Source organism: Lethenteron reissneri, chromosome 44 (genome assembly GCF_015708825.2).
Source record: "Lethenteron reissneri isolate LAM-NWPU_2019-01 chromosome 44, ASM1570882v1, whole genome shotgun sequence".
NCBI lineage: Eukaryota > Metazoa > Chordata > Hyperoartia > Petromyzontiformes > Petromyzontidae > Lethenteron > Lethenteron reissneri.
The window spans coordinates 13,083,424-13,103,468 of record NC_083822.1 but is presented as its reverse complement, the minus strand read 5'-3'; the positions used below and the strand labels follow the sequence as shown (position 1 = coordinate 13,103,468).

The window sequence follows — 20,045 nt, the reverse complement described above, 5'->3', positions numbered from 1 at the left end:
TCCCACATCTCACCAGCAGAGGGCAGGACTCAATAATAAACCTGTGCAGTGCCTCTGCCGAGAGTCGCTGGCGACCCCCTGGTGACCGTTAGCGCGGCCCCTGGTGACCTTTAGCGCGACCCCTGGTGACCTTTAGCGCGGCCCCTGGTGACCTTTAGCGCGGCCCCTGGTGACCTTTAGCGCGGCCCCTGGTGACCTTTAGCGCGGCCCCTGACGTGCAGGCCCCCGACAAGACACACAGAGTGACAACACCCCCCCCCATCATCACCATCATCGTGCTGCTGTCAAACCCCCAATGGTTTCCATAACAGAGGTTGCTTTAGGGTTAGATTGACGGCATATAAATGTGTCGTTAAACCCGCCACCACCCGACACAGGCAACTAGTGAGGTTTGTCACGTAAACAGAACGTGCCAATTCGTGACTGGTTCAGCACTAACCAGTGCTGTGTGTTGGAGAGTAAAACCACGACAACATTAACAGTTCGAGTACCGAGACGTTTCACAACAACAACAACCACCACCAGCCTCATCATCCGACAGCCACATTTATATTGATGCGATCTAACCCCAAAACAAGTCCCATATATCGGTGGCGAAAGCCCTTACGACGTGTTAAACTGACCCACCCAATGGTTTCAAATGGGTGGCGGCCCTCAACACTGACGATGTCTCATGGACGAACGTGCCCCCCCCCCCCCTTGAACGTGAGTGAAGAGCGCTCCTGTGAAGCCTCAAGCGTCGAACGACGATGGGGGCTGACTGAAGAAGCCGTTCATCAGACGTGCAGCGGGCGATGGGAGAGACTCGGCGAGGCCAAAATAAGGCCGTCTCTGGTGTCGGCCACAATGCATATGTCACCAGAGTCCGTTTGCATGTTCACCACGAATATCGTGCGTGCTTGATGGAGACGTTGATTCCTTGTGGTGTGTGAACATCTTAACAAGTTAGAGATTGCTGCTACTGCCTAGCCCGACAAGACGTCTCTCCTAGCCAAGTAGCAGCATCCTGCTGATGCTGCCTAGCCCCCACCACTATCGCTTCCCCTGTCACCACCCCTACCAATACCCCTATCACCACCCCTACCAATACCCCTATCGCAACCCCTGTCACCACCCCTACCAATACCCCCTATCGTTACCCCTACCACCACCCCTACCACCACCCCTATCACTACCCCTATCACAACCCCTACCCCTATCGCTATCCCTATCGCAATCCCTATCACTACCCCTATCACAACCCCTATCACTACCCCTATCACTACCCATATCACAACCGCTACCTCTATCGCTACCTCTATCGCTACCCATAGCAAGCAAAGTTAATATCACAATCATTGTTAATAAAAAATGGCTTTTGGCCATTAATGGATTAATTTTGAAACACTCGCACTGCCATCATCATCTTCACCATCAGCCATGGTCAATCCACTGCTGGATGAAGGCTTCCCCAAAGCCAAGGCCATCTCTAACGATGCTGCGGACATCCTCAGAAGCGTGCCATCACTTCTCTAAGTCTCCCCAAGTTCAACAAAACAACAATGACAACACACACACTCAACTGCGAGAACGTGGTGCGGTGTGGGGTGTTTGAGTGCTCGTGCTGTTTCACTAAATGCCCGTGTCTCCTAATCCTCCCCCCCCCACACACCCAGGCAGGGAACAAAGACGACGGAGACGACACGAGATAGCCGCCACGTGACAACGAGGTGATGTGTGACGTAACGGCATTGTGGACGAGGGCGCGTTCTTTTTTTTATTTGTTTCACACACACAGAGACACACACACAGGCACACACACAGACACACACACACATACACAAGCCGTCCCCTGGCGGTGGGCAATAGCATCAGAGAGAGAGACGGAGAGAACACGGAGCCCCAGAGAGAGAGACGGAGAGCGGTTGTGTGAGTCATGAGCCACTCCACCGCCAATGCCCCGCCGAGGAGCCGCCTCTGAAAGACGCCACGGACGCCTCCCGCGACGGCTTGTTTACGCAACGGACGCAACAACAACAACAAACAAACAACAACATTTGGCACGAGTAAAGGATGAACGACACGTACCACAAGGCTGCCAGGGATGGCTACCTCGACCTCCTGAGAGAAGCGACTAAAAAGGATTTAAATGCGCCGGACGAGGACGGCATGACCCCGACTCTGTGGGCCGCGTACCACGGCAACTTGGACGCCCTGCGGCTCATCGTCAGCAGAGCGTGAGTGCGACTTGTTGTGTGATTGTGGTGTTTCTTGTTTAAATATTTTTTTTCCTGGAACCCGGGCTCAAGAAAAACAACTCCGCTCGCGAGAAATGAGAGCGACTGGTTTGCGATGTGCGCGCGTTGACGTTTGTAGAATTTCGCGTTCGGACAAAGTTGTCTAAACTCCAGCACCCAGACAATGACGATGCCTTCTAGATAGATGGATGGGTGAATACAACAACGGTGGCATCGACGCGGTTCACCGCGAGCGAGAGCGACTTTTGACAATTTGCGTGCGACGGTAACGAGAGAGCGCGCCTGAAGCTCGGCGCTTGAAATGCGAACCCCGATTCGTGGGGTGCGGAAAACCACGACACGAGCCCCGGGCCGCGTGCTGGACAGCGGAGTGCAGCGTGCGAGTTGTGTTCAGGTTACGGTGCCCGTGTGGAATCTACCGGCAGGATGTTAACTACCTCGTCTGGTTTGCAGGAGGTCGTGGCTTTCGAGCGCGACCCTGCTGACGCCCGCGGTATATTTGTAGTTTGAATGCCTCCCTCCACGTTTAGAATGAACGTCACGCCGTGAGATTATTTAACTGCTTGCTATGAATTTCCACGTGGTGACGATTGGCCGCTATCGGGGAGCGTTCTCGTTTGTGGCCAGGTGGCTTCTGGAATAGAGCTGTACATCTCAGTGATGGCCTTGCTGTTGGTGAAATACAAAATAGAATCGTCGTGGTACATTGTCTGCTCTGTCAACCGCAACGCGAATATCGCGAGCATTACTCTCAACCGACTTAAACTAAACTATCAACCAGTTTTACATAATGTATTTTTTTGGGTTAGATCGCGTAAATAGAAATGTGTCGTTAAACCCGCCACCACCCGACACAGCCAATTAGATACGGTTTGTTAGTAAAAAAAACATGCCAATTCGTTACTAGTACAGCACACCGCTTGTGTGTTGCAGAGTAAACCCGCGACATTTACAATCTGAGTACGACGTTTCGCCAGTAATTAAACTAGTTTGTATCTTACCAGGTAAGGCATGGCAAATTGCAGTGATAAAACGTGCATACATGCTCATCATTTATAGCCCTCTATCAATCCACTGCTGGATGAAGGCCGCTCCATGCCTTGGGGGTCATGGAGGTTATCTGACGACCCCAGTGACGGGTTCAGATACGGGCTCAAGATATTACTCGCCACCGATGTGAGTCGCGGTTATGGCAATGGAACTCACGTGGCTGGGTTCGTAGCGCAGTGCACACTAACCACTGCACCACCACTCTCTCACCCCATTCGTTGCTGTTAAGTGACGTTTTAAGTAATGTTTTAAGTAATGTTTTAAGTAATGTTTTAGGTAATGTTTTAGGTAATGTTTTAAGTAATGTTTTAAGTAATGTTTTAAGTAATGCGCGATAGTAACTACCTCTCCTGGTATGCAGGAGGTCGTGGGTTCAATCCTGGCCCTGACGATGCCTGCTGTATATTTGGAGTTTGCGTGTCTCTCTCTCCCAGTGGTCACGTGGGTTTTTCTCCGGGTCCTCCGGTTTAATCCATCCACAGTTAGAATCGGCATCACCACGCGTTTAGAGTATTTGGCTACTGCTCTAAATGTCCACGTGATGATGATAAGCCACTTCGTTGGGCCCTCATTTGTGATATCCAGGTCGCTTCTGAAAAAGAACTGCCTCGGTCAGTGGGGCCTTACCTGGTAAAATAAAAACTAAAAACATTTGTAGTTTTAACATAATTGTGTCCATGTACAATTGCAAGGATGTTGAGCATTGCAATGATCACATTTTATAGATTAACTCTCTGTAAACCTTTGCTGCCATGGTCATAAGTTGCTGTTGAAAGCTCTCCTGAAACATACGCACACTCAAGGTGACAGATGATGTTATAATCAGCCGTGGGAAATGTAGATTTCGATATGGTCGAAACGTCATGAAGTATATTATACTTCTTAAGGCCACAGCTTTATTAACACTATCAATGCGGCAGCGGCATCACCGAATAAATAAATACAACTCCTGGTGGAATGCAATGCACGCGTGTCCTGTATCGTGCGAGTGAAGAGTACTGCGTGAAGCAGAGCAAGTGCCCCGAAGGACCGCCAGCAGGAGATGGAGCAATGAGATGAATTCTTGTGCAGGAGCGAGATGGATTTTGGCATCGTCAGATCGTGATAGATGGTCACGCTGTCGATGAAGTCTCCATCCAGCAGTGGATAAACCATGGGTGCGGATGTTGCTGCTGATGATGATCTATGGATTTACATCAGCTGTCAGTGCTATATCTCGCCAAGATCTTGGGGACGGGAATGCTGGACACAAAAATAGATGACACATGATACATCCAGAGGTCGGTAAGAGAGAGCTTTTGTTTCAGTTTGTTTCCGTTGTAAGATTATCCAGCATAATCTGAATATAAGCACACCTTGCATAAGCAGAGTGCTCATGAAGCAACACGTGCTGACATTACACGGGTGGGGAGCAGGAAAGGAGGGAAAAAAAACGTCTAACATAAGCACACTGCTTTGGATATAAGCAAAGCGTGGCTTGCTTCGAAGGACTGTGTTTCTCGCCAGCTGTCACATTACCAGGCACTGTGATTGAGGGGCATACGTTGTAAAGCTGCCCATTGATATTCCGTAAGAATAAGTGTGTGTGTTTTTCCGTCTGGGCTTGATAACTTTTAAGTCTCCTATAGCCGAAATTTGTTGGCGCTTTGAGTGCCAGATTTGTGCCAGACGCGTCACGTGTTTAAGCAAATTAAAAATTCACTTGACTTTGTTCTTAACCAGCAGTGGATTTTACACATTCCCAGGACAAATACAAATTAAAACTATTTAACTTCATTTAGCAGGTAAGACCCACTTACATATGTAGATATTTTTCCAGAAGCGACCTGGCTATCACAAATGATAGCTCAATCAAGTGGCTTATCACGTCAAAGTTCACAGCAACCAAATTATGTAAACGCACGATGTTGATTCTAAATGTGGAGGAAAAAACGGGAGGACCTGGGGAAAAAATCCACGCAACCGCAGGGAGAGAGGGGACATGCAAACTCCCAATATACAGCAGGCATCGTCAGGGTCGGGATTGAACCCACGACCCCTGCATGCCAGGCGAGGTCGTTAACATCTCGCCACCTCGGCACTCAGATGACTTCCCGGAAAGTAGTCTGCTTTTTCGACCCCCGACGTGATGATGGGCTTATCCAAATAGTAAGGGTTGTCACGTGAACAAAATATGCCGATTACGTTACTAATTCAGCACACCGGTGCGTTGGAGAGTAAACCCAAAACATTTCTAATTCGATTACCGTGACGTGTTGCCGGTAGTTACAACAACGACATCATCATCAGGCGACGGCCAGAGTTGTGCGAGTCGGGTCATTGGAGGCCTGCTGGGGACCCCGGGGGGAGTGGGGTGGGAGGGCGAACACTCACTTCAAGAAGATCCGCATGGTCAGCCACAAACAGCACCACCCCTCCCCCCCCTCCTCCCCCTCCTCTCCTCTCCGCCCGGGTGCAGCGCCGAGTGCATCCGCATCGTCAAGCACCCTCGGCTGGTTGCACAGAGACTTCGTCCTCGTCGATCACGTCGATAGAGGCACCGCGCCGGGCCCTCCACCGCGGTGGTCGTTTAAGGATGCTGGTGGTGGCGGTGGTGGCGGTGGCGGTGGTGGCGGTGGTGGTGGCGGTGGTGGCGGCTGTGGTGGCTGTGGTGGCGGTGGTGGCGGTGGTGGCTGTGGTGGTGGTGGCGGTGGTGGTGGCGGTTGTGTTGGTGGTGCTGCTGATGGTGGTGACAGTGGCGGTGGTGGTGGTGGTGGCGGTGGTGGCGGTGGTGGCTGTGGTGGCGGTGGTGGCGGTGGTGGCTGTGGTGGCTGTGGTGGTGGTGGTGGCGGTGGTGGTGGCGGTTGTGGTGGTGGTGCTGCTTGTGGTGGTGACAGTAGTGGTGGTGGCTGTGCTGGTGGTGGTGACGGTGGTGCTGGTGGAGGTGGTGGCGGCAGCGGTGGAGGTTAACGCGGTTGTAAGTGGCGCTTGCCAAGATGCTGCGTCGGGACGACGAACCAGGGCCACGTGAAACTAAACTTAAGAACGAAACAGGAGGAGGATTTCTCCATGTTTTGTGTACGTGACAAACCTTACTAATTGGCTGTGTCGGGTGGTGGCAGATTTAACGACACATTTATATTTATACATGATCTCACCCAAAAAACCTTGATTATGGATTAAACTAAACTACTAAATTAGTTTATTTTATTTTAACCAGGCAAGCCCCCACTGAGCTGTATAGCTATTTTTCAGAAGCGACTTGGCTATCACAAATGATAGCTCAACAAAGCGGCTTGTCGCGTGGAAATTTGTAGCGCACATTGATTCCAAATGTGGAGGGAAAATCTGGAGCACCCGGATAAATATACACGCGACCATAGGGAGAGAGACGCAAACTCCAAACATACAGCAGGATCGAACCTTTCAACCTCCTGTATACCGGGCGAGGTAATGAACATCCCCTAGCCTCCGTGGCGCCCCACATTTTAACGCAAGTGGTCCCCCAGTGGTTGCTCCCGTATCTCTCTTCGAAGCAGATTCGTTGTGTGTCTCCACACTTTGCCCCAACAGTCTGTCAAGGCTATACGGGGTATCTTTGTGTTTTATATATATACATTATATTATCTGGGGAGCGGTGGCGCAGTGGTTAGCGCTTTGCGCTATGAATCCGGCGAAGACCCGAGTTCGATTCCTGCTCAGGGCCAGCACTGGTGACGATTACGGAACTGGTCCTGGGCCTCCCCTAGGTCGACTCAGCCTCAAATGAGTACCTGGTGCGATGTGTAAACATCGGCACTAGGGAGACAAAGGCGGCCGGGCATGATGCTGGCCACCCAACCACTCGTTTTCTTTCTAAGAGCACTTGCTCCAACAGTCTGTTGAGGCTATACAGGCGACTCTTGTCTTTGTATATATATTGTACATAAATGTTGTTTTAGTCCATCCGCCTATTGACTTGCCAGACCAATTTCATCAAGCAGCATTTGTTTCAACGAGCAAACTCCGGGCCAGTTTCGACCTTCGAGGTCTCATCAGCAGAGCCGGGCTCGCTGAGCAAATGCTGCTGCGTGAATTTGCGCCCTTGTCGAGAGCACTCCCTCTCAACGACGACGCGAAGCGGTGGGAGAAGCACGGTGAGGCACATTTGGGGAAACTCATCATGGCCACGAGGAGGGAGGCCCCAGCGTGGCTGGGGAAGAGAGTTTGCAATCAGTGCGGACTTGCACGGTGGCCGCTGTTACTAGTAAATCAGACACGCGGACGCTGTCAAGCAAAACAATTGAACAAACGGTGGCAAAGTGTTGCACACGCGTGTTCGGGGTTGCGGATTTTGGCTCAGCCATCGAACAAAGGCGGTGGTCACCGCATCGTCGCGCGGCGCTGTCAGATGCGCTGCTGCGGCCGTCTGGAACACTCTTCCTTCCGGTATTAGGAAGCCACTGGGAGTTATGCACTTTTATATCATCATCTACCGGTAGATTTAAGACTCGTTTCTTTATAACTGGTTTTGTATCTAGTTTGTTGTCTTTCCCCCGCACCTCCGATTAGCGCGGTTGGCTCCGTCTGGTGCGAAAAAAGATCCTCATACATATAAGTATAAATAAAAAACACTCAGCGCTATTTGTCAATAACCCCGTGGCCTTCACAGCAAAAGTTCAAAAATAGGCGCATACATAGAGAGGCCTATCTGGGCTTTCTGTGCGCTATGATGAGGGCCCAATGCCTGAAACGTCGCCGATTTGGGGCCCTTTCCTTTAAAAAGGACGCACAGCGTTGTTGATGATTGCGAGATTATTTTTTGTTAATTTCCCAGTGACCTGGGGCATTGCTCGTCCCAGTAGGGGGCAGTGACTGCTGCTGCTGTGTGTTGAGTCACAACAAAAATAATAATCCATGCCTTACGAACTCTGTCGTGCACACAATGCTGCAGACAACCTCATGGGCTACGCCTGTGTGCATAGAAACGTCGTGGGCGGCAGAGGGGGGCCTACGGGGAGCGGTGGTGCAGCGGTTAGCGCGACGCTGCGCTCGGAACCCGGCCACCCGAGTTCGATTCCCGCTCACGGCCAACACCGGCGACGATTATTTGAACCGGTCACGGGCCTCCCATAGATCGACTCAGCCTCAAATGAGTACCTGCCGTGGTGTGTTAAACATCGCCACTGGGGAGACAAAGACGGCCGGGCGTGGTGCTGGCCACCCACCCTCCTCGTGTGCCGTGCCGCCCTTCGTAGGTGCCACTCGCTAACGGCACTTGCTCCAACAGTCTGTCAAGGCTACACGGGAGGGGGTCTTTTGTATTTGTCTTTAGCTGCTGTTTATTCAGACTTGTACGCGTGTGTGTGGCAAAGGGTCATCATAAATCCAGCAGCCTAGAACCGCAGCCAACCCCCCGACTTGACTCACGGCCATATCACTCGAATCCCTCAATGATGTCCCGGGCGCGAGACGGCGACACCGAAAAATTAAAATGCAGCATAAAACATTCACGCCGCCAGCGTAGTCACACACAACCACCCCAAGCGCCTCCCCCAGCAGTGCGTGGGGCCATTAACTACCAGGTTTTTGTTGTTTGCCCTCCTACCAGATCCCATTTTAGAGACAACATCCACGCCTTTGGAGTATCCGGCTGCCGCCCACGAATCTCCACGCGACGATCAAGCCGCGATCATCGCCGAGCCATCATTTGTGATCAGCCCGGGTTCGCTTCTGGAATAGGAGCCGTATAGCTCAGTGGAGGGCCTGACCTGGTACACAACAACTAAATTATAGCAGTAGTTTATCTTAGTTTTAATTTGCAAGTCCCAAAAGCCTCCTCCGTTGAAGTGTAAATTGAACCATTGAAGAGGCGATCACGTTTCTTTCCTGGGAGGCCTGGTTGGCCGCGGTGAACGCTTGCCACCTCTCCCGCCCCCCCGTGCACCCGGCGGGTCCCGCACGTTAAAAATGAATGAGCTCGTAATTGATAACCCACGAAAACAAACTCCTGGCTTTTCAGTGGGCGAGCGTGGGGGACAGTGCAGTTTTACAGAAGTGGCGCGTGTGGCCCAGTCTGAGTGCTGTGGTGCTGGCCTCACTCGCAGCGCTAAACCCCTTATTCTACTTCTTGTTGCGGTGCGGCTGCTGCTGATGTGGGCGCAGAGCGACGGACTGCAATGCCACGTATAGGTGGTCAAGCCCAGGCAGCCGCGTCAGGAGCAGCAGCGGAGTAGTGAATCGTCGCTGTGGTGTCCCCTTCGGATTTGCGGATCGGGGCGTTGCGTCGTTACACGTTGCACGGTCTCTGTTCTGGATGACCACGGTCGCACGCTTCTACTGCTGGAGGGTTTTAATTTCCCATTTGTGCATCATCAGGCAACCCGCATCTACTGCCATGGTTTGTGCAGTGGATGCGGTTGAGGGTGGACCACGAGCTTCGTGGAAGGTCAAACGCAGGGACTTAAATCCCTAAGCCCCTTCCTCTCCCGCATCCCTTTCAATGCACAGTGTGACATCCTGTGTGTATGTGTGTACGTACGTTGAACTTCTTTCGCACCATACGTAGGCCAAGCGTTATAATCGGAGGTGCCGGGGGAAGGACAACAAATTAACACAAAAATCAGTTCTAAAGAAATGAGTTTGTTAATGTAGATGATGTAAACGTGCATAGCTCCAGTAGCTTCCTAATATCGGAAGGAAGAGCGTTCCAGACGGCCACAGAAGCGCATCTGAAAGCGCGCGATGATGCGGTGACCACCGCCTTTGTTCGATGGCTGAGCCAAAAGCGGCTGCCGCTGCTGCTTCGAGGATGAGCGTCGTTCGCGTGATGATGCTTTACGCTCCTTGACGAGATCAGCGACAGATTGTGGTTCGTTTGTAACGAGCGCTTTGTGTGTGACGAGGGCGACTTTGTCGAGTGCTGTGGTGCGGGCCCCCCTGGGAGCCCTCAATCCCCAAGCCCCTACACCCCTCGCTCCCCCCTTCCCAGCGGTGATGGCAGAAGAGATGTTAACGAGAGATACACATGTAGTGAGATAAGACGAATACATGTAGCCAAAAACGAGGCGTAACTGGGGTGAAATGAGAAGAGCGATGTAGGGAAGATAAATGGATTTGGATTTGGAGCTGATGTTTGGTGGTCGACTTCTCCCTCCTCCTCCTCCTCGTACGGCTGGAGAAGCGGCTGCAGATTGATGTCAAGGTTCGCAATCCCTTCAACGGCTTTCATGCGAGGAGGCAGAGTGAGTGGGGTCGCTATGCCCCCACGAATGCATCTCTCAGGGGCAGGAGTTCGGTAGAATGGGGCCATCGTCTGACTTGGGTGGTGGCCGTAGTCACAATTTGGGGTGCTTCTCGCGGTCTTTCTGTGGGGCAAGTGTCTGCAAACATTTAAACTAAACTATTTATTTTTATTTTTACCAGGTAAGGTCCCCTGAGCTATATAGTTATTTGATCAGAAGCGACCTGGCTATCACAAATGAGAGCTCAACGAAGTGGCTTATCATCATCACGTGGACATTTATAGCAGCAGCCAAATACTCTAAAAGCGTGACGCTGTTGTTTATAAATGTGGAGGGAAAACCCGGGGGACCCGGAGAAAAATCCACACAAATACACAGCAGCAGGCGTCAGGGTCGGGACCGAACCCACGACTTCCTGCATACCAGGCGAGGTAGTCAACATCTAGCCCCGTGGCCTGACCCTCAGGTGGGCGAGGGTTGTCTTTAGTTTTTTCCCCCGTGGAAGGTTGAACCCCGGGACTTCACAGGCTGAAATCGGTGAGACGCTTGCAGTCAACCAGGAGGGAGACAACCTTCCCTCGGTCCTCCTGCTAAAATAAACTTTTACTGATCGTAAACTCCGCAAGCTGACGCTGTCGAGAAGGCAACAGAACCCCCGGGCCTTCGGGCTTCCAAGTCGAGGCAATAAATACCCACTGGGGAATTGATTAAGTCAGGCACAACAAAGCCGAGAAATAGAACCAGTAAGCGAAAATATACCCATCATTAGACCTCCTTTGCCAGTACCAACATTTTATAATGGGGTTTTTCCACTTTTTTGGCAGCAAAACTGAAACATTTTTACAAGGATTCATGTCTGCATTAACCACAATACTTACAGTCAAAATGTAAACAAAAATCAGTTTCAAGGACAATGCATATATTATCATGGTGTGTTTTTTGTTTGCATTTTGACTGCAAGTATTGTGGTTAATGCAGACATGAATCCTTGTAAAACGGTTTCAGTTTTGTTGCCAGAAAAAAAGGGAAAAGCCCTATTATTATCAAAATATAGGGGAAAACCCCTATTATAAAAAATAACCCCCCCCCACGCCCCACACCCTTGTGCTGTGTGGTTGTTTTTAAATCATGAATCCAGGGCCCCTTTGAAGCTGCTTGGGACCTGAAGCGTTTGCTCTGGTTGGCAGTGGGGTCACCGTCCAGGGTCTTTGGTGGAGACCGACCGCCGTGAACCCATTGGATGGTCGTAAAAACAGCCAATTTCGGAATCGTTGACAGTTCAATATATTATTTTTTTACGTTGACCTTAAAGCCATTAACAAACCAAATGTCCGCTTGTAAACTAATCCTCGGGGGGGGGGGGGGGGCAAATTGGGAGATGTTTTATTGTCACTCAAAATTGCCTCCTGACCTTTATGACTCTCACCACTAAATGACAACAAATTCAATTCGTGCAATGAAGCATGAGACGCATTAAGACGAACGGCACTCGAATTGGGTCTTTTTTCTTTTATTTTTTACTATCATTTTTGATGTAATATTCATTTTCAATTTGTTACCAATTTCTTTACAATTTTGTAAAAAAAATCGTGACTTTTTTTAAACAATTTAAAAAAAAATTAATTTTCGTTATAATTTTTTTCTTACTGTTTTATTTTTTTACCGTTGCGTAAAACCCAACAGCACACGAGATGGGGTATGTGAACCCCGTTGTTGTTGTTGATGTCCGCAGCTGTTTTCGGCGCGTGCCAGTCTCTGGCGGCAAGAGTCCCAAAGTTGGACTGGAGTTGAGAACGCTGCGGCCTGCGTCCCCATGCGCGTGGATAACTGCGTCGAACACGAGGGGACCGAGCAACGCGGAGTTCTCACTCACCAGAGTGACGTCACTCACCAGAGTTGTCACTCACCAGAGTGACGTCACTCACCAGAGTCACGTCACTCACCAGAGTTGTCACTCACCGGAGTGACGTCACTCACCAGAGTTGTCACTCATCGGAGTTGTCACTCACCCGAGTGACGTCACTCACCAGGTCACTCACCGAGTCACTCACCGCGGCCTCTCTACTAACCACGGCTGTGAAATGCATCTTGACCGAAGTCCAACACGTGGTTCCACGCGCATGCGGGTGGAACCACGTGCGGTGCAAACGAAGTTCAACATGCACACGTGGTTTCCGGCGTATTCTGCGAGACTGCCCTACGTCTATGGGACCTTTCTTTGTTTGGCTGGCATCAAAGTATGAAAAATATCAGAGCAGGTTTTACCCTTTCTGACAATCAAACAAGAGGTGTGAAGAAGCTCTAAGACCAAATAGACACCTTTTTGCGGTGAATCGAGTCCGTATTCACCACACGTACTTGTGGCGAAACATGCAAAAAAACGTGCTCGGATAATAGTGTGAGCATTGTCTTTGACACTGATTGTCCTACGCCAGAGAGCGCCAAACTGCGAACAACACAGAGACAATGCAAGTTTCAGAAACCTCACAGCTCGGGTTCAGGAGTTATATCTGCGGGACATGTTTTGTCAGTATCAAAGTATGAAAAAATAAGAATAGGTTTTAGCCTTTCTGGAAATAGATACACTTTTGCAAGTAATCAAGTCTGCATTTAACCACACAGACTTGATCCATCGCAAGAGGTATCTATGATTCATTTACCACGTATGTGAGTGTGTGTGTGTTTTTGTTACTTTTTTTCCCCCGTGTGATAATGTCGCACACCCAACGCACACGGTGCATTCACACGCATTGCCATGTGCACCTCGTTGAGAACGTGAGTCGAGAGGGCGAACCATCGAGGTTCGCGTGACAGTGTCAGAGGCGAGCGTTGGGCTGGGAATTCTGGGGACTGGCGATTTGCGTCGAGGTGAAATTGAAAAATAAGGAGTGTGCGCACAAGAGATGGAGAGCGACTCAGCATCAGTGAGAACAATTCCTCGTGTAGAATTAGTTCAACAAACAGGGAGGGGGTGAGCAGCTCGGACCCAGGAATCCTAATTTTCCCACCAGGTCTATTATTTGTCCAACGCGGTTTTCCCCAACGCGGCATTTTCCAGGAACTTAACCCCCACGTTCGGCGGCGGCGGGGGAAGGGGAGACTTTGCCTGTACGTTCATTTTACGCGTTCCCTGTAACACGTCGCTCGTATATTCTGCTACGTCCTCGTACAACATTCCCTCCCTTCCGTTGTCCGCGCAGGGGCGACCCGGACAAATGCGACATTTGGGGGAACACGCCCCTGCACCTGGCCGGGGCCAACGGCCACCTCGACTGCCTCACCTTCCTCATCTCCTTCGGGGCCAACGTCTGGTGCCTGGACAACGACTACCACACCCCGCTGGAGATGGCCGCCATGAAGGGCCACATGGAATGCGTGCGCTACCTCGACTCGATCGCGGCGAAGCAGACGAGCCTCAACCCCAAGATGGTCTCCAAGCTGAAGGAGCGCGCCTTCAAGGAGGCCGAGAAGAGGATCAAGGAGTGCGCCAAGCTGCAGCGCAAGCACCACGAGCGCATGGAGCGCAAGCACCGCAAGGAGGCGCCCGCCGACTCGACGGACGCCACCAGCTTCTCCAGCTTCTCGGGCAGCTCGGCGAGCCGCAGGGCGAGCCAGGCGGGCACCGTCTCCTCGCTGCCGTTCCCCGCGACCGTGGGGCCCAACGCCACGGCCAAGGGCAAGACCAGGATGCAGAAGAAGGTGGAGAAGAAGAAGCAGCTGGACGGGCAGTTCAAGATCTACGCGGACGGCCGCAAGAGCGTGCGCTCGCTCTCGGGCCTGCAGCTGGGCAACGAGGTGATGATCGTCAAGCAGGGCACCTACCCGGCGCCGCTGCAGCCCAAGGACGCGCCGCGCCGGCACGTGCGAGACATGTTCCGCGCGGACAGCGCCTCGGACGTGTACACGGAGTCGGGCGTCAACTCGGAGGCGAGCAACGACTCGGGCCACGACTCGCTGTTCAACCGGCCCGGCCTGGGCACCATGGTCTTCCGCAGGAACTACGTGACGGGCGGCCTCTTCGACATCGGCGCCGAACGCGACGGGGAGGAGCTCCGCCGCCGGAGCTCCAGCGGCCCCGGCGTCGGCGTCGAGCCGAAGGGAAATCCGGCGCGCTCGGCGAGCGCCAACGAGAGCATCGGCAGCGCCGGGAGCCTGCGCGAGAGGAGCACGGAGGAGCTGCCATGGGACGACGAGGACGTGGCGCTGGACGACCCGGACACCACGGAGACGACGCCGCTCGAGAGCTTCCTCGCCTCGCTGCACATGAGCGAGTTCGCGTCCCTGTTCAGGCAGGAGCACATCGACCTGGAGGCGCTCACCCTGTGCTCGGACGAGGAGCTCAAGAGCATCAACCTGCCGCTCGGTCCCCGCAAGAAGATCCTGGAGGGCGTGGAGAGGAGGAAAGCCGCCCTGCTGGGGCCCGCCAAAGTTGAGGACACCGCGCTCTGAGCGGAGGCTCGCTTGGCAATTGCGAGCGGTCCCACGAGCTTCGTAGCTCATCGGATTTTTTTGCGGATGAAACCGATTTGGATTCTTCGTGGAGGCTGACACGGCGGTGTTCATGGTCACACGGGACTCGCAATCCGGTGGGCAGCCGCTTGGCCACGCACACGCGCACTCACGCGGCGTGGCCCAGGCGTGACGCGTCGACAGGAGCAAGCTCCCTTCGCGTTGACGGCATGCATGGGGCGTCACGGCGGCGAGATGTTAACTACCTCTCCTGATATACAGGAGGTCGTCGGTTCCATTACGACCCTGATGCCTACTGTATATTTGGAGTCAGCGTGTCCTGAGATTTTTCTCTCCACATTTAGAATCAATGTGCATTGAGAGATTTCGGCTGCTATAAATTTACACGTGACGATAAGCCGCTTCGTTGATCTATAATTTGTAATGGCCAGGTCGCTTCTGAAAAAGTGTATTTTTAGTAAGCGTTAAAACATACGTGGTGGCATTTGCATCGTCTTGCTGTGTCTCTCCTCGCAGATAGCGAGGGGTCAATTGCCAACCGCGGTTTTTTCTCTCGCAAGAGGCTCGATCCCACGCGTGGGCGAGCGTGAGTAGGCACGTGTGCAATGCAGCAATGTGGAGGACAGACAGACAGAGAGAGACGGAGAGACAGGGGGCCTTGGAACGTGCAGGCCTCAGCCAAGCACCGGCTGGCCGCTGCCTCAGCTGCCCTCTCGGTCCACGGAACAGGTCAGGGCGCCGACTGCATGCCGGCACTCTGTCCAGAGCAGGGAACAAGGGGAGACATTCGTCTCGAATTCGTAAAGTGAACAAACAACTCAATATTTAAAGAGCCGCAATGCAATGTGGATGAACATGAGACGGTGGCGCTCCTTCATTAACGGCCCTCTTAAGGAGCCGCGTGCAGCTCCAGAGCCGCAGGCTGCTGACCCCCTGGTCCAGACAGAGAAGCGAGTCAGGATCAATCAGAATCTTTATTTAGACTACAGCAGCAGCAGGAATCCGATGAGCTACGAAGCTATTTTATCACCAATATCCTCGAGTAGTGGACGGGTGGTTAGCAGCCATATACAGAAGCATGCAGGGTCAGAAAACGCGACGATGATATTCAGTGGTAGGCAGCAAACAACAAAAACGGGAATCTTCAATAGCTAAACATAACAGGCATCCCCAGCATGCTTCGCATGTCCAGATGACGTCGAGGCGGTTGCAAGCGCTCCGCACGCAGCCTTGAGAAGGGTTGGGCAGCGCAAAGTCGCTCGGGCGCAAATGGCAGGCGGCAGGAGGAAAACGGCTCAGCATTACATTATTATTAAGAGAGGCGTAGTAGCGCCGTCGTTTTTAAGGACGTCGTTACTCACCGCAGAGAACCGTAGTGACACGACCGCCGCCACTCTATGGCAGCCGGGGCCAACCTGTGCCACACGCCCTCCCCCCAGCGTGGCCTTGTGGGGAGCCTCGGTACTGATAAAGTTATTTCGTTGTAGTTTTTCATCCGGTTTTCTTTTTGATGACGTACACGTCCGTCCCGATGACATACACGCACGTCATCGGGACGGAATTGGAAGAAAAACGGATGACGTACACGTACGTACACGTACGTCATCGGGACGGGAAAGGGTTGAACAACACATCACGAGGCTGTGCGCGGGGGACGCGAGAGAAAAGGCGACGTCTTCTTGCCATGCAAAGTGTGCTGAGAGTCCTGCGGACACGCTTTGCGAAGCTTCAACTTGCACGACAATTATCGATGAGGCGCTACGTGCAGTGGGTGGGTGTTGTGTGGCTTTGTGATGCTCCTAAAGATCGTGATGGACAACAACCCTCGAAGACTTAGGAGAAAGAAAAAAACCCAACCTCAAACATAGGCCGTTGTCAATTACCGTGCGCACGTAAACATATGTTGTAGTCTTCTCAAGGGCTCCTTGATTGTCTGTGCTCGGCCTTCGGAGAAAATCCGCTTCCCACCTCGGGCAGTTATTCACATTTACTACGAGGAACGTCTCGTAAACCAAACCCGGGCAGCCACGCTGTTCGGGCTCCGTATTTTAATGCGAAGTAAAAAGTTAATTTCGGGATTTACGACCAGAGTTTGCCCGCTTATTTTAGGCTCTGTCATGCCCTTGCGAGATGCAGCGAAGGTGAGAGGACAAACATGCATTTGCTGTCAAGCAGGAACGTCGCAATGAGGGAGGAGGAAATTGAACGAAACAGTTTATTTTTATTTTACGAGGTAAGGCCCGCTACTGAGCTCTATGGCTCTTGTTCAGAAGCGACCTGGCACGAAAATGATAGCTCAACGGAATGGCTTTTCACGTGGAAATGTATAGTAGCAGCCAAACACTATGAACGCACGTTGATTCTAAATGTAGAGGGAAACACCGGAGGACTGTGGAGAAAAATCCACGCGACCACGGGGAGAGGGACATGCAAACTCCAAATATAAAGGCATCAGGATCGGAATCGAACCCACGACCTCCTCTGTACCAGGGGAGGTCGTTAACATCTCGCCACCGCGGCTCGGGTCTGTATGAGATGACTTTTCCTCTCATCGTGGTTCGTCGTGAACCAATGTCAACTGCAGGAAGCATTGTTTGCACAGGAATCGACTAAGGGAAGCCAGACAACGAGAGCGGCAATGTGCGTTACTAAACATCACGGCCGTAGGTGACGTCATTTCAAGTTTAAATATTTTTTTACTGAGTTTTAATTGATATAGGCGTTAAACCTAAAAGCCCCACGGCATTTATCCGCACAGGAAACAAGCACTCAAGTGCATGAGCAAGGGAATTTTTCTGCGTTGAAAACCCATTCCCTGAGAGCTGCTTAACCGTGTTTAGTTTGCCGTCCTTCCCCACCGCACCTCCGATTAGCGCGGTTGGTGCTGCGGAAGAAGTTGCAGAATGGCCCCACTGCGGACACCAGGAATGTGTCATCCTCGCGTTCCAAACACACACTTTGCCAAACAGCGCGCGGCGGTGCTCAGGGGCTGTGCGTAGCGAGCGCTGCGCAATAGCCCCCGGGGGGCACCGCTCACCTCGAGGGTGCGGCACGAGGTTTGCCACCCGTCCTGGTCTGCCCAGAAACGTCTTGTTTTTTCCATAGCCATCCTAGGAATGTGTAACAATACCAATTGATGTGCACCAGTGTTCGTCACTCATTTTCAGAGGGGGGTGGGGGGTGGGGGATTGTCGCCGATAAGACATCAGCGTTGTGAGGGGGGGCCGCCACGCATTTGAAACCATTGGGGGTTTGAGAGCAGCACGATGATGATGACGATGGGGGGGGATGTTGCCACTCTGTGTGTCTTGTCGGGGGCCTGCACGTCAGGGGCCGCACTGAAGGCCGCCAGGGACCGCCAGTGGCCCCGCGGTGGCCTCCCAGTGAAGAACGACGCCGAGTTTCATGAACTTCTCCCCTCTCGTCGGTTAGCACGGTTGGCTACGTACGGCGCGGAAGAAGTTCAACGTACATGCACTGTGAGATATTCGTCTTCCCACGATGCGTCCCCAATTTTGTATCGCAGTGGTGGCAACCCTTAGTGAAACGGTGCAATATCCTCATGTTGTACTGTACTCAGGGTCGTCAATAGCAGGGGGGGGGTGGGTGCAGGCCCCGTGGCAAATCCCCCCATATGCCCCCCTCCCCGAACCCTTCTAACTAAACCGGAAGTATTACATCTGATGACAACGAAGTGCGTGGGGGGCCCCCCTAAAGTGCGGGGCCCAGGGCAGTCGCCCAGCCTCGCCGTGTACCCTCGGGGTGGCTTGCGTGCACTCGGAGCGTGCTCAGTCTCTACGACAATTCGATCAATCGAGCGCCACGCGATGCCGCATTTCAGGAGTTTGACCGCGTCAACGAGAGGCAGTGTCGTCACGATTCTATCATTTGCAGGATGCAATGAACGCGAATGGCGTCACACCGAGGCATTGACCGTGTTGTACGTAGACCCCTCCACTCGACACAAACCACCTCTGGATTTAAGTTTAAACAGAACTCCCCTTTATTTTTTGTACTAAACATATCACCCACCACCCCCATGGCGTGTATTTAATGTTCAAAGCAGAGAGAAAGAAAAAAACAATGAATATTTTATATTTTTATTATTCAGTGTCCTATGTATTTTTGTGTATCGTGTGCATATATATATGTGAATGTGTAAATGACATAGCACTACATTAACAAAAAGCCAAAACACGGAGCGTTATTTTGTCGTTAGATGTGTAAGCATTATTCTAAGTATCCAAATGATTGCGACGCGTGCAGAAGTTCAAGGCATTACACGAGCGTGGGGTGACCTGGTGACACGTGGGGTGACACGTGGGGTGACCTGGTGACACGTGGGGTGACATGGTGACACGTGGGGTGACACGTGGGGTGACATGGTGACACGTGGGTGACCTGGTGACACGTGGGTGACCTGGTGACACGTGGGGTGACATGGTGACACGTGGGGTGGCACGTGGGGTGGCCTGGTGACACGTGGGGTGACCTGGTGACACGTGGGGTGACACGTGGGGTGGCCTGGTGACACATGGGGTGACGACCTCGTCCATACCAGGCGAGGGAGAGGAGATGCCACCACTGCGGTGCCCCTAAAAGAGTCACAGCAATGTGGAGGTGACTGGGTGGTTCAGAGGTCAGAGGAGTGAACTGTCACTGCTGAGATCCGCAGGACGAATCCAGGCGGCTGCCCGTGGTTGAACATAGTCATCAAGTCTCGGACCGGTCACCATTTGTATACACAAAACAAAATTCCAATCCAATTGAAAGAAATGGTTTCCATATAATGAGGGTAAATTCCAACTCTGAGAATGAAACACATACGGAGCAGGGCAAGCGGAAGATTTCATAAGAGGTCACTTTGAAAGTATATCGGGAGTAGTTTTGTGATACCCGCTTCCGCGGACCGTTCTCTAACACGGGGTGATTCACTGCTCTGCGGGGAGATTCCCGAGAGGATCCGACTCGCGACGATGATGCCGAGAGCGCAGTGCGCCTGCAAATCGTGGAAAAGGCACCGGCAAAGGTCGCACCTCCATCACCGCAGGTGTGTGGGGCTCCAGCTAGAATGGGAATGTAGCTT

General features: G+C 52.3%; 1 protein-coding gene across 1 annotated transcript; it reads left to right on the top strand.

Moving 5' to 3' along the window:
* The first annotated feature begins 1,812 nt into the window (after window positions 1-1,812).
* On the top strand, window positions 1,813-18,097 carry LOC133353513 (pre-mRNA splicing regulator USH1G-like). The gene is made up of 2 exons (XM_061569813.1): window positions 1,813-2,216; window positions 13,690-18,097. The coding sequence occupies exons 1-2, from the start codon at window positions 2,053-2,055 to the stop codon at window positions 14,936-14,938; spliced, it is 1,413 nt and encodes a 470-aa protein (XP_061425797.1). The 5' UTR covers window positions 1,813-2,052; the 3' UTR covers window positions 14,939-18,097.
* The last annotated feature ends 1,948 nt before the right edge of the window (window positions 18,098-20,045 follow it).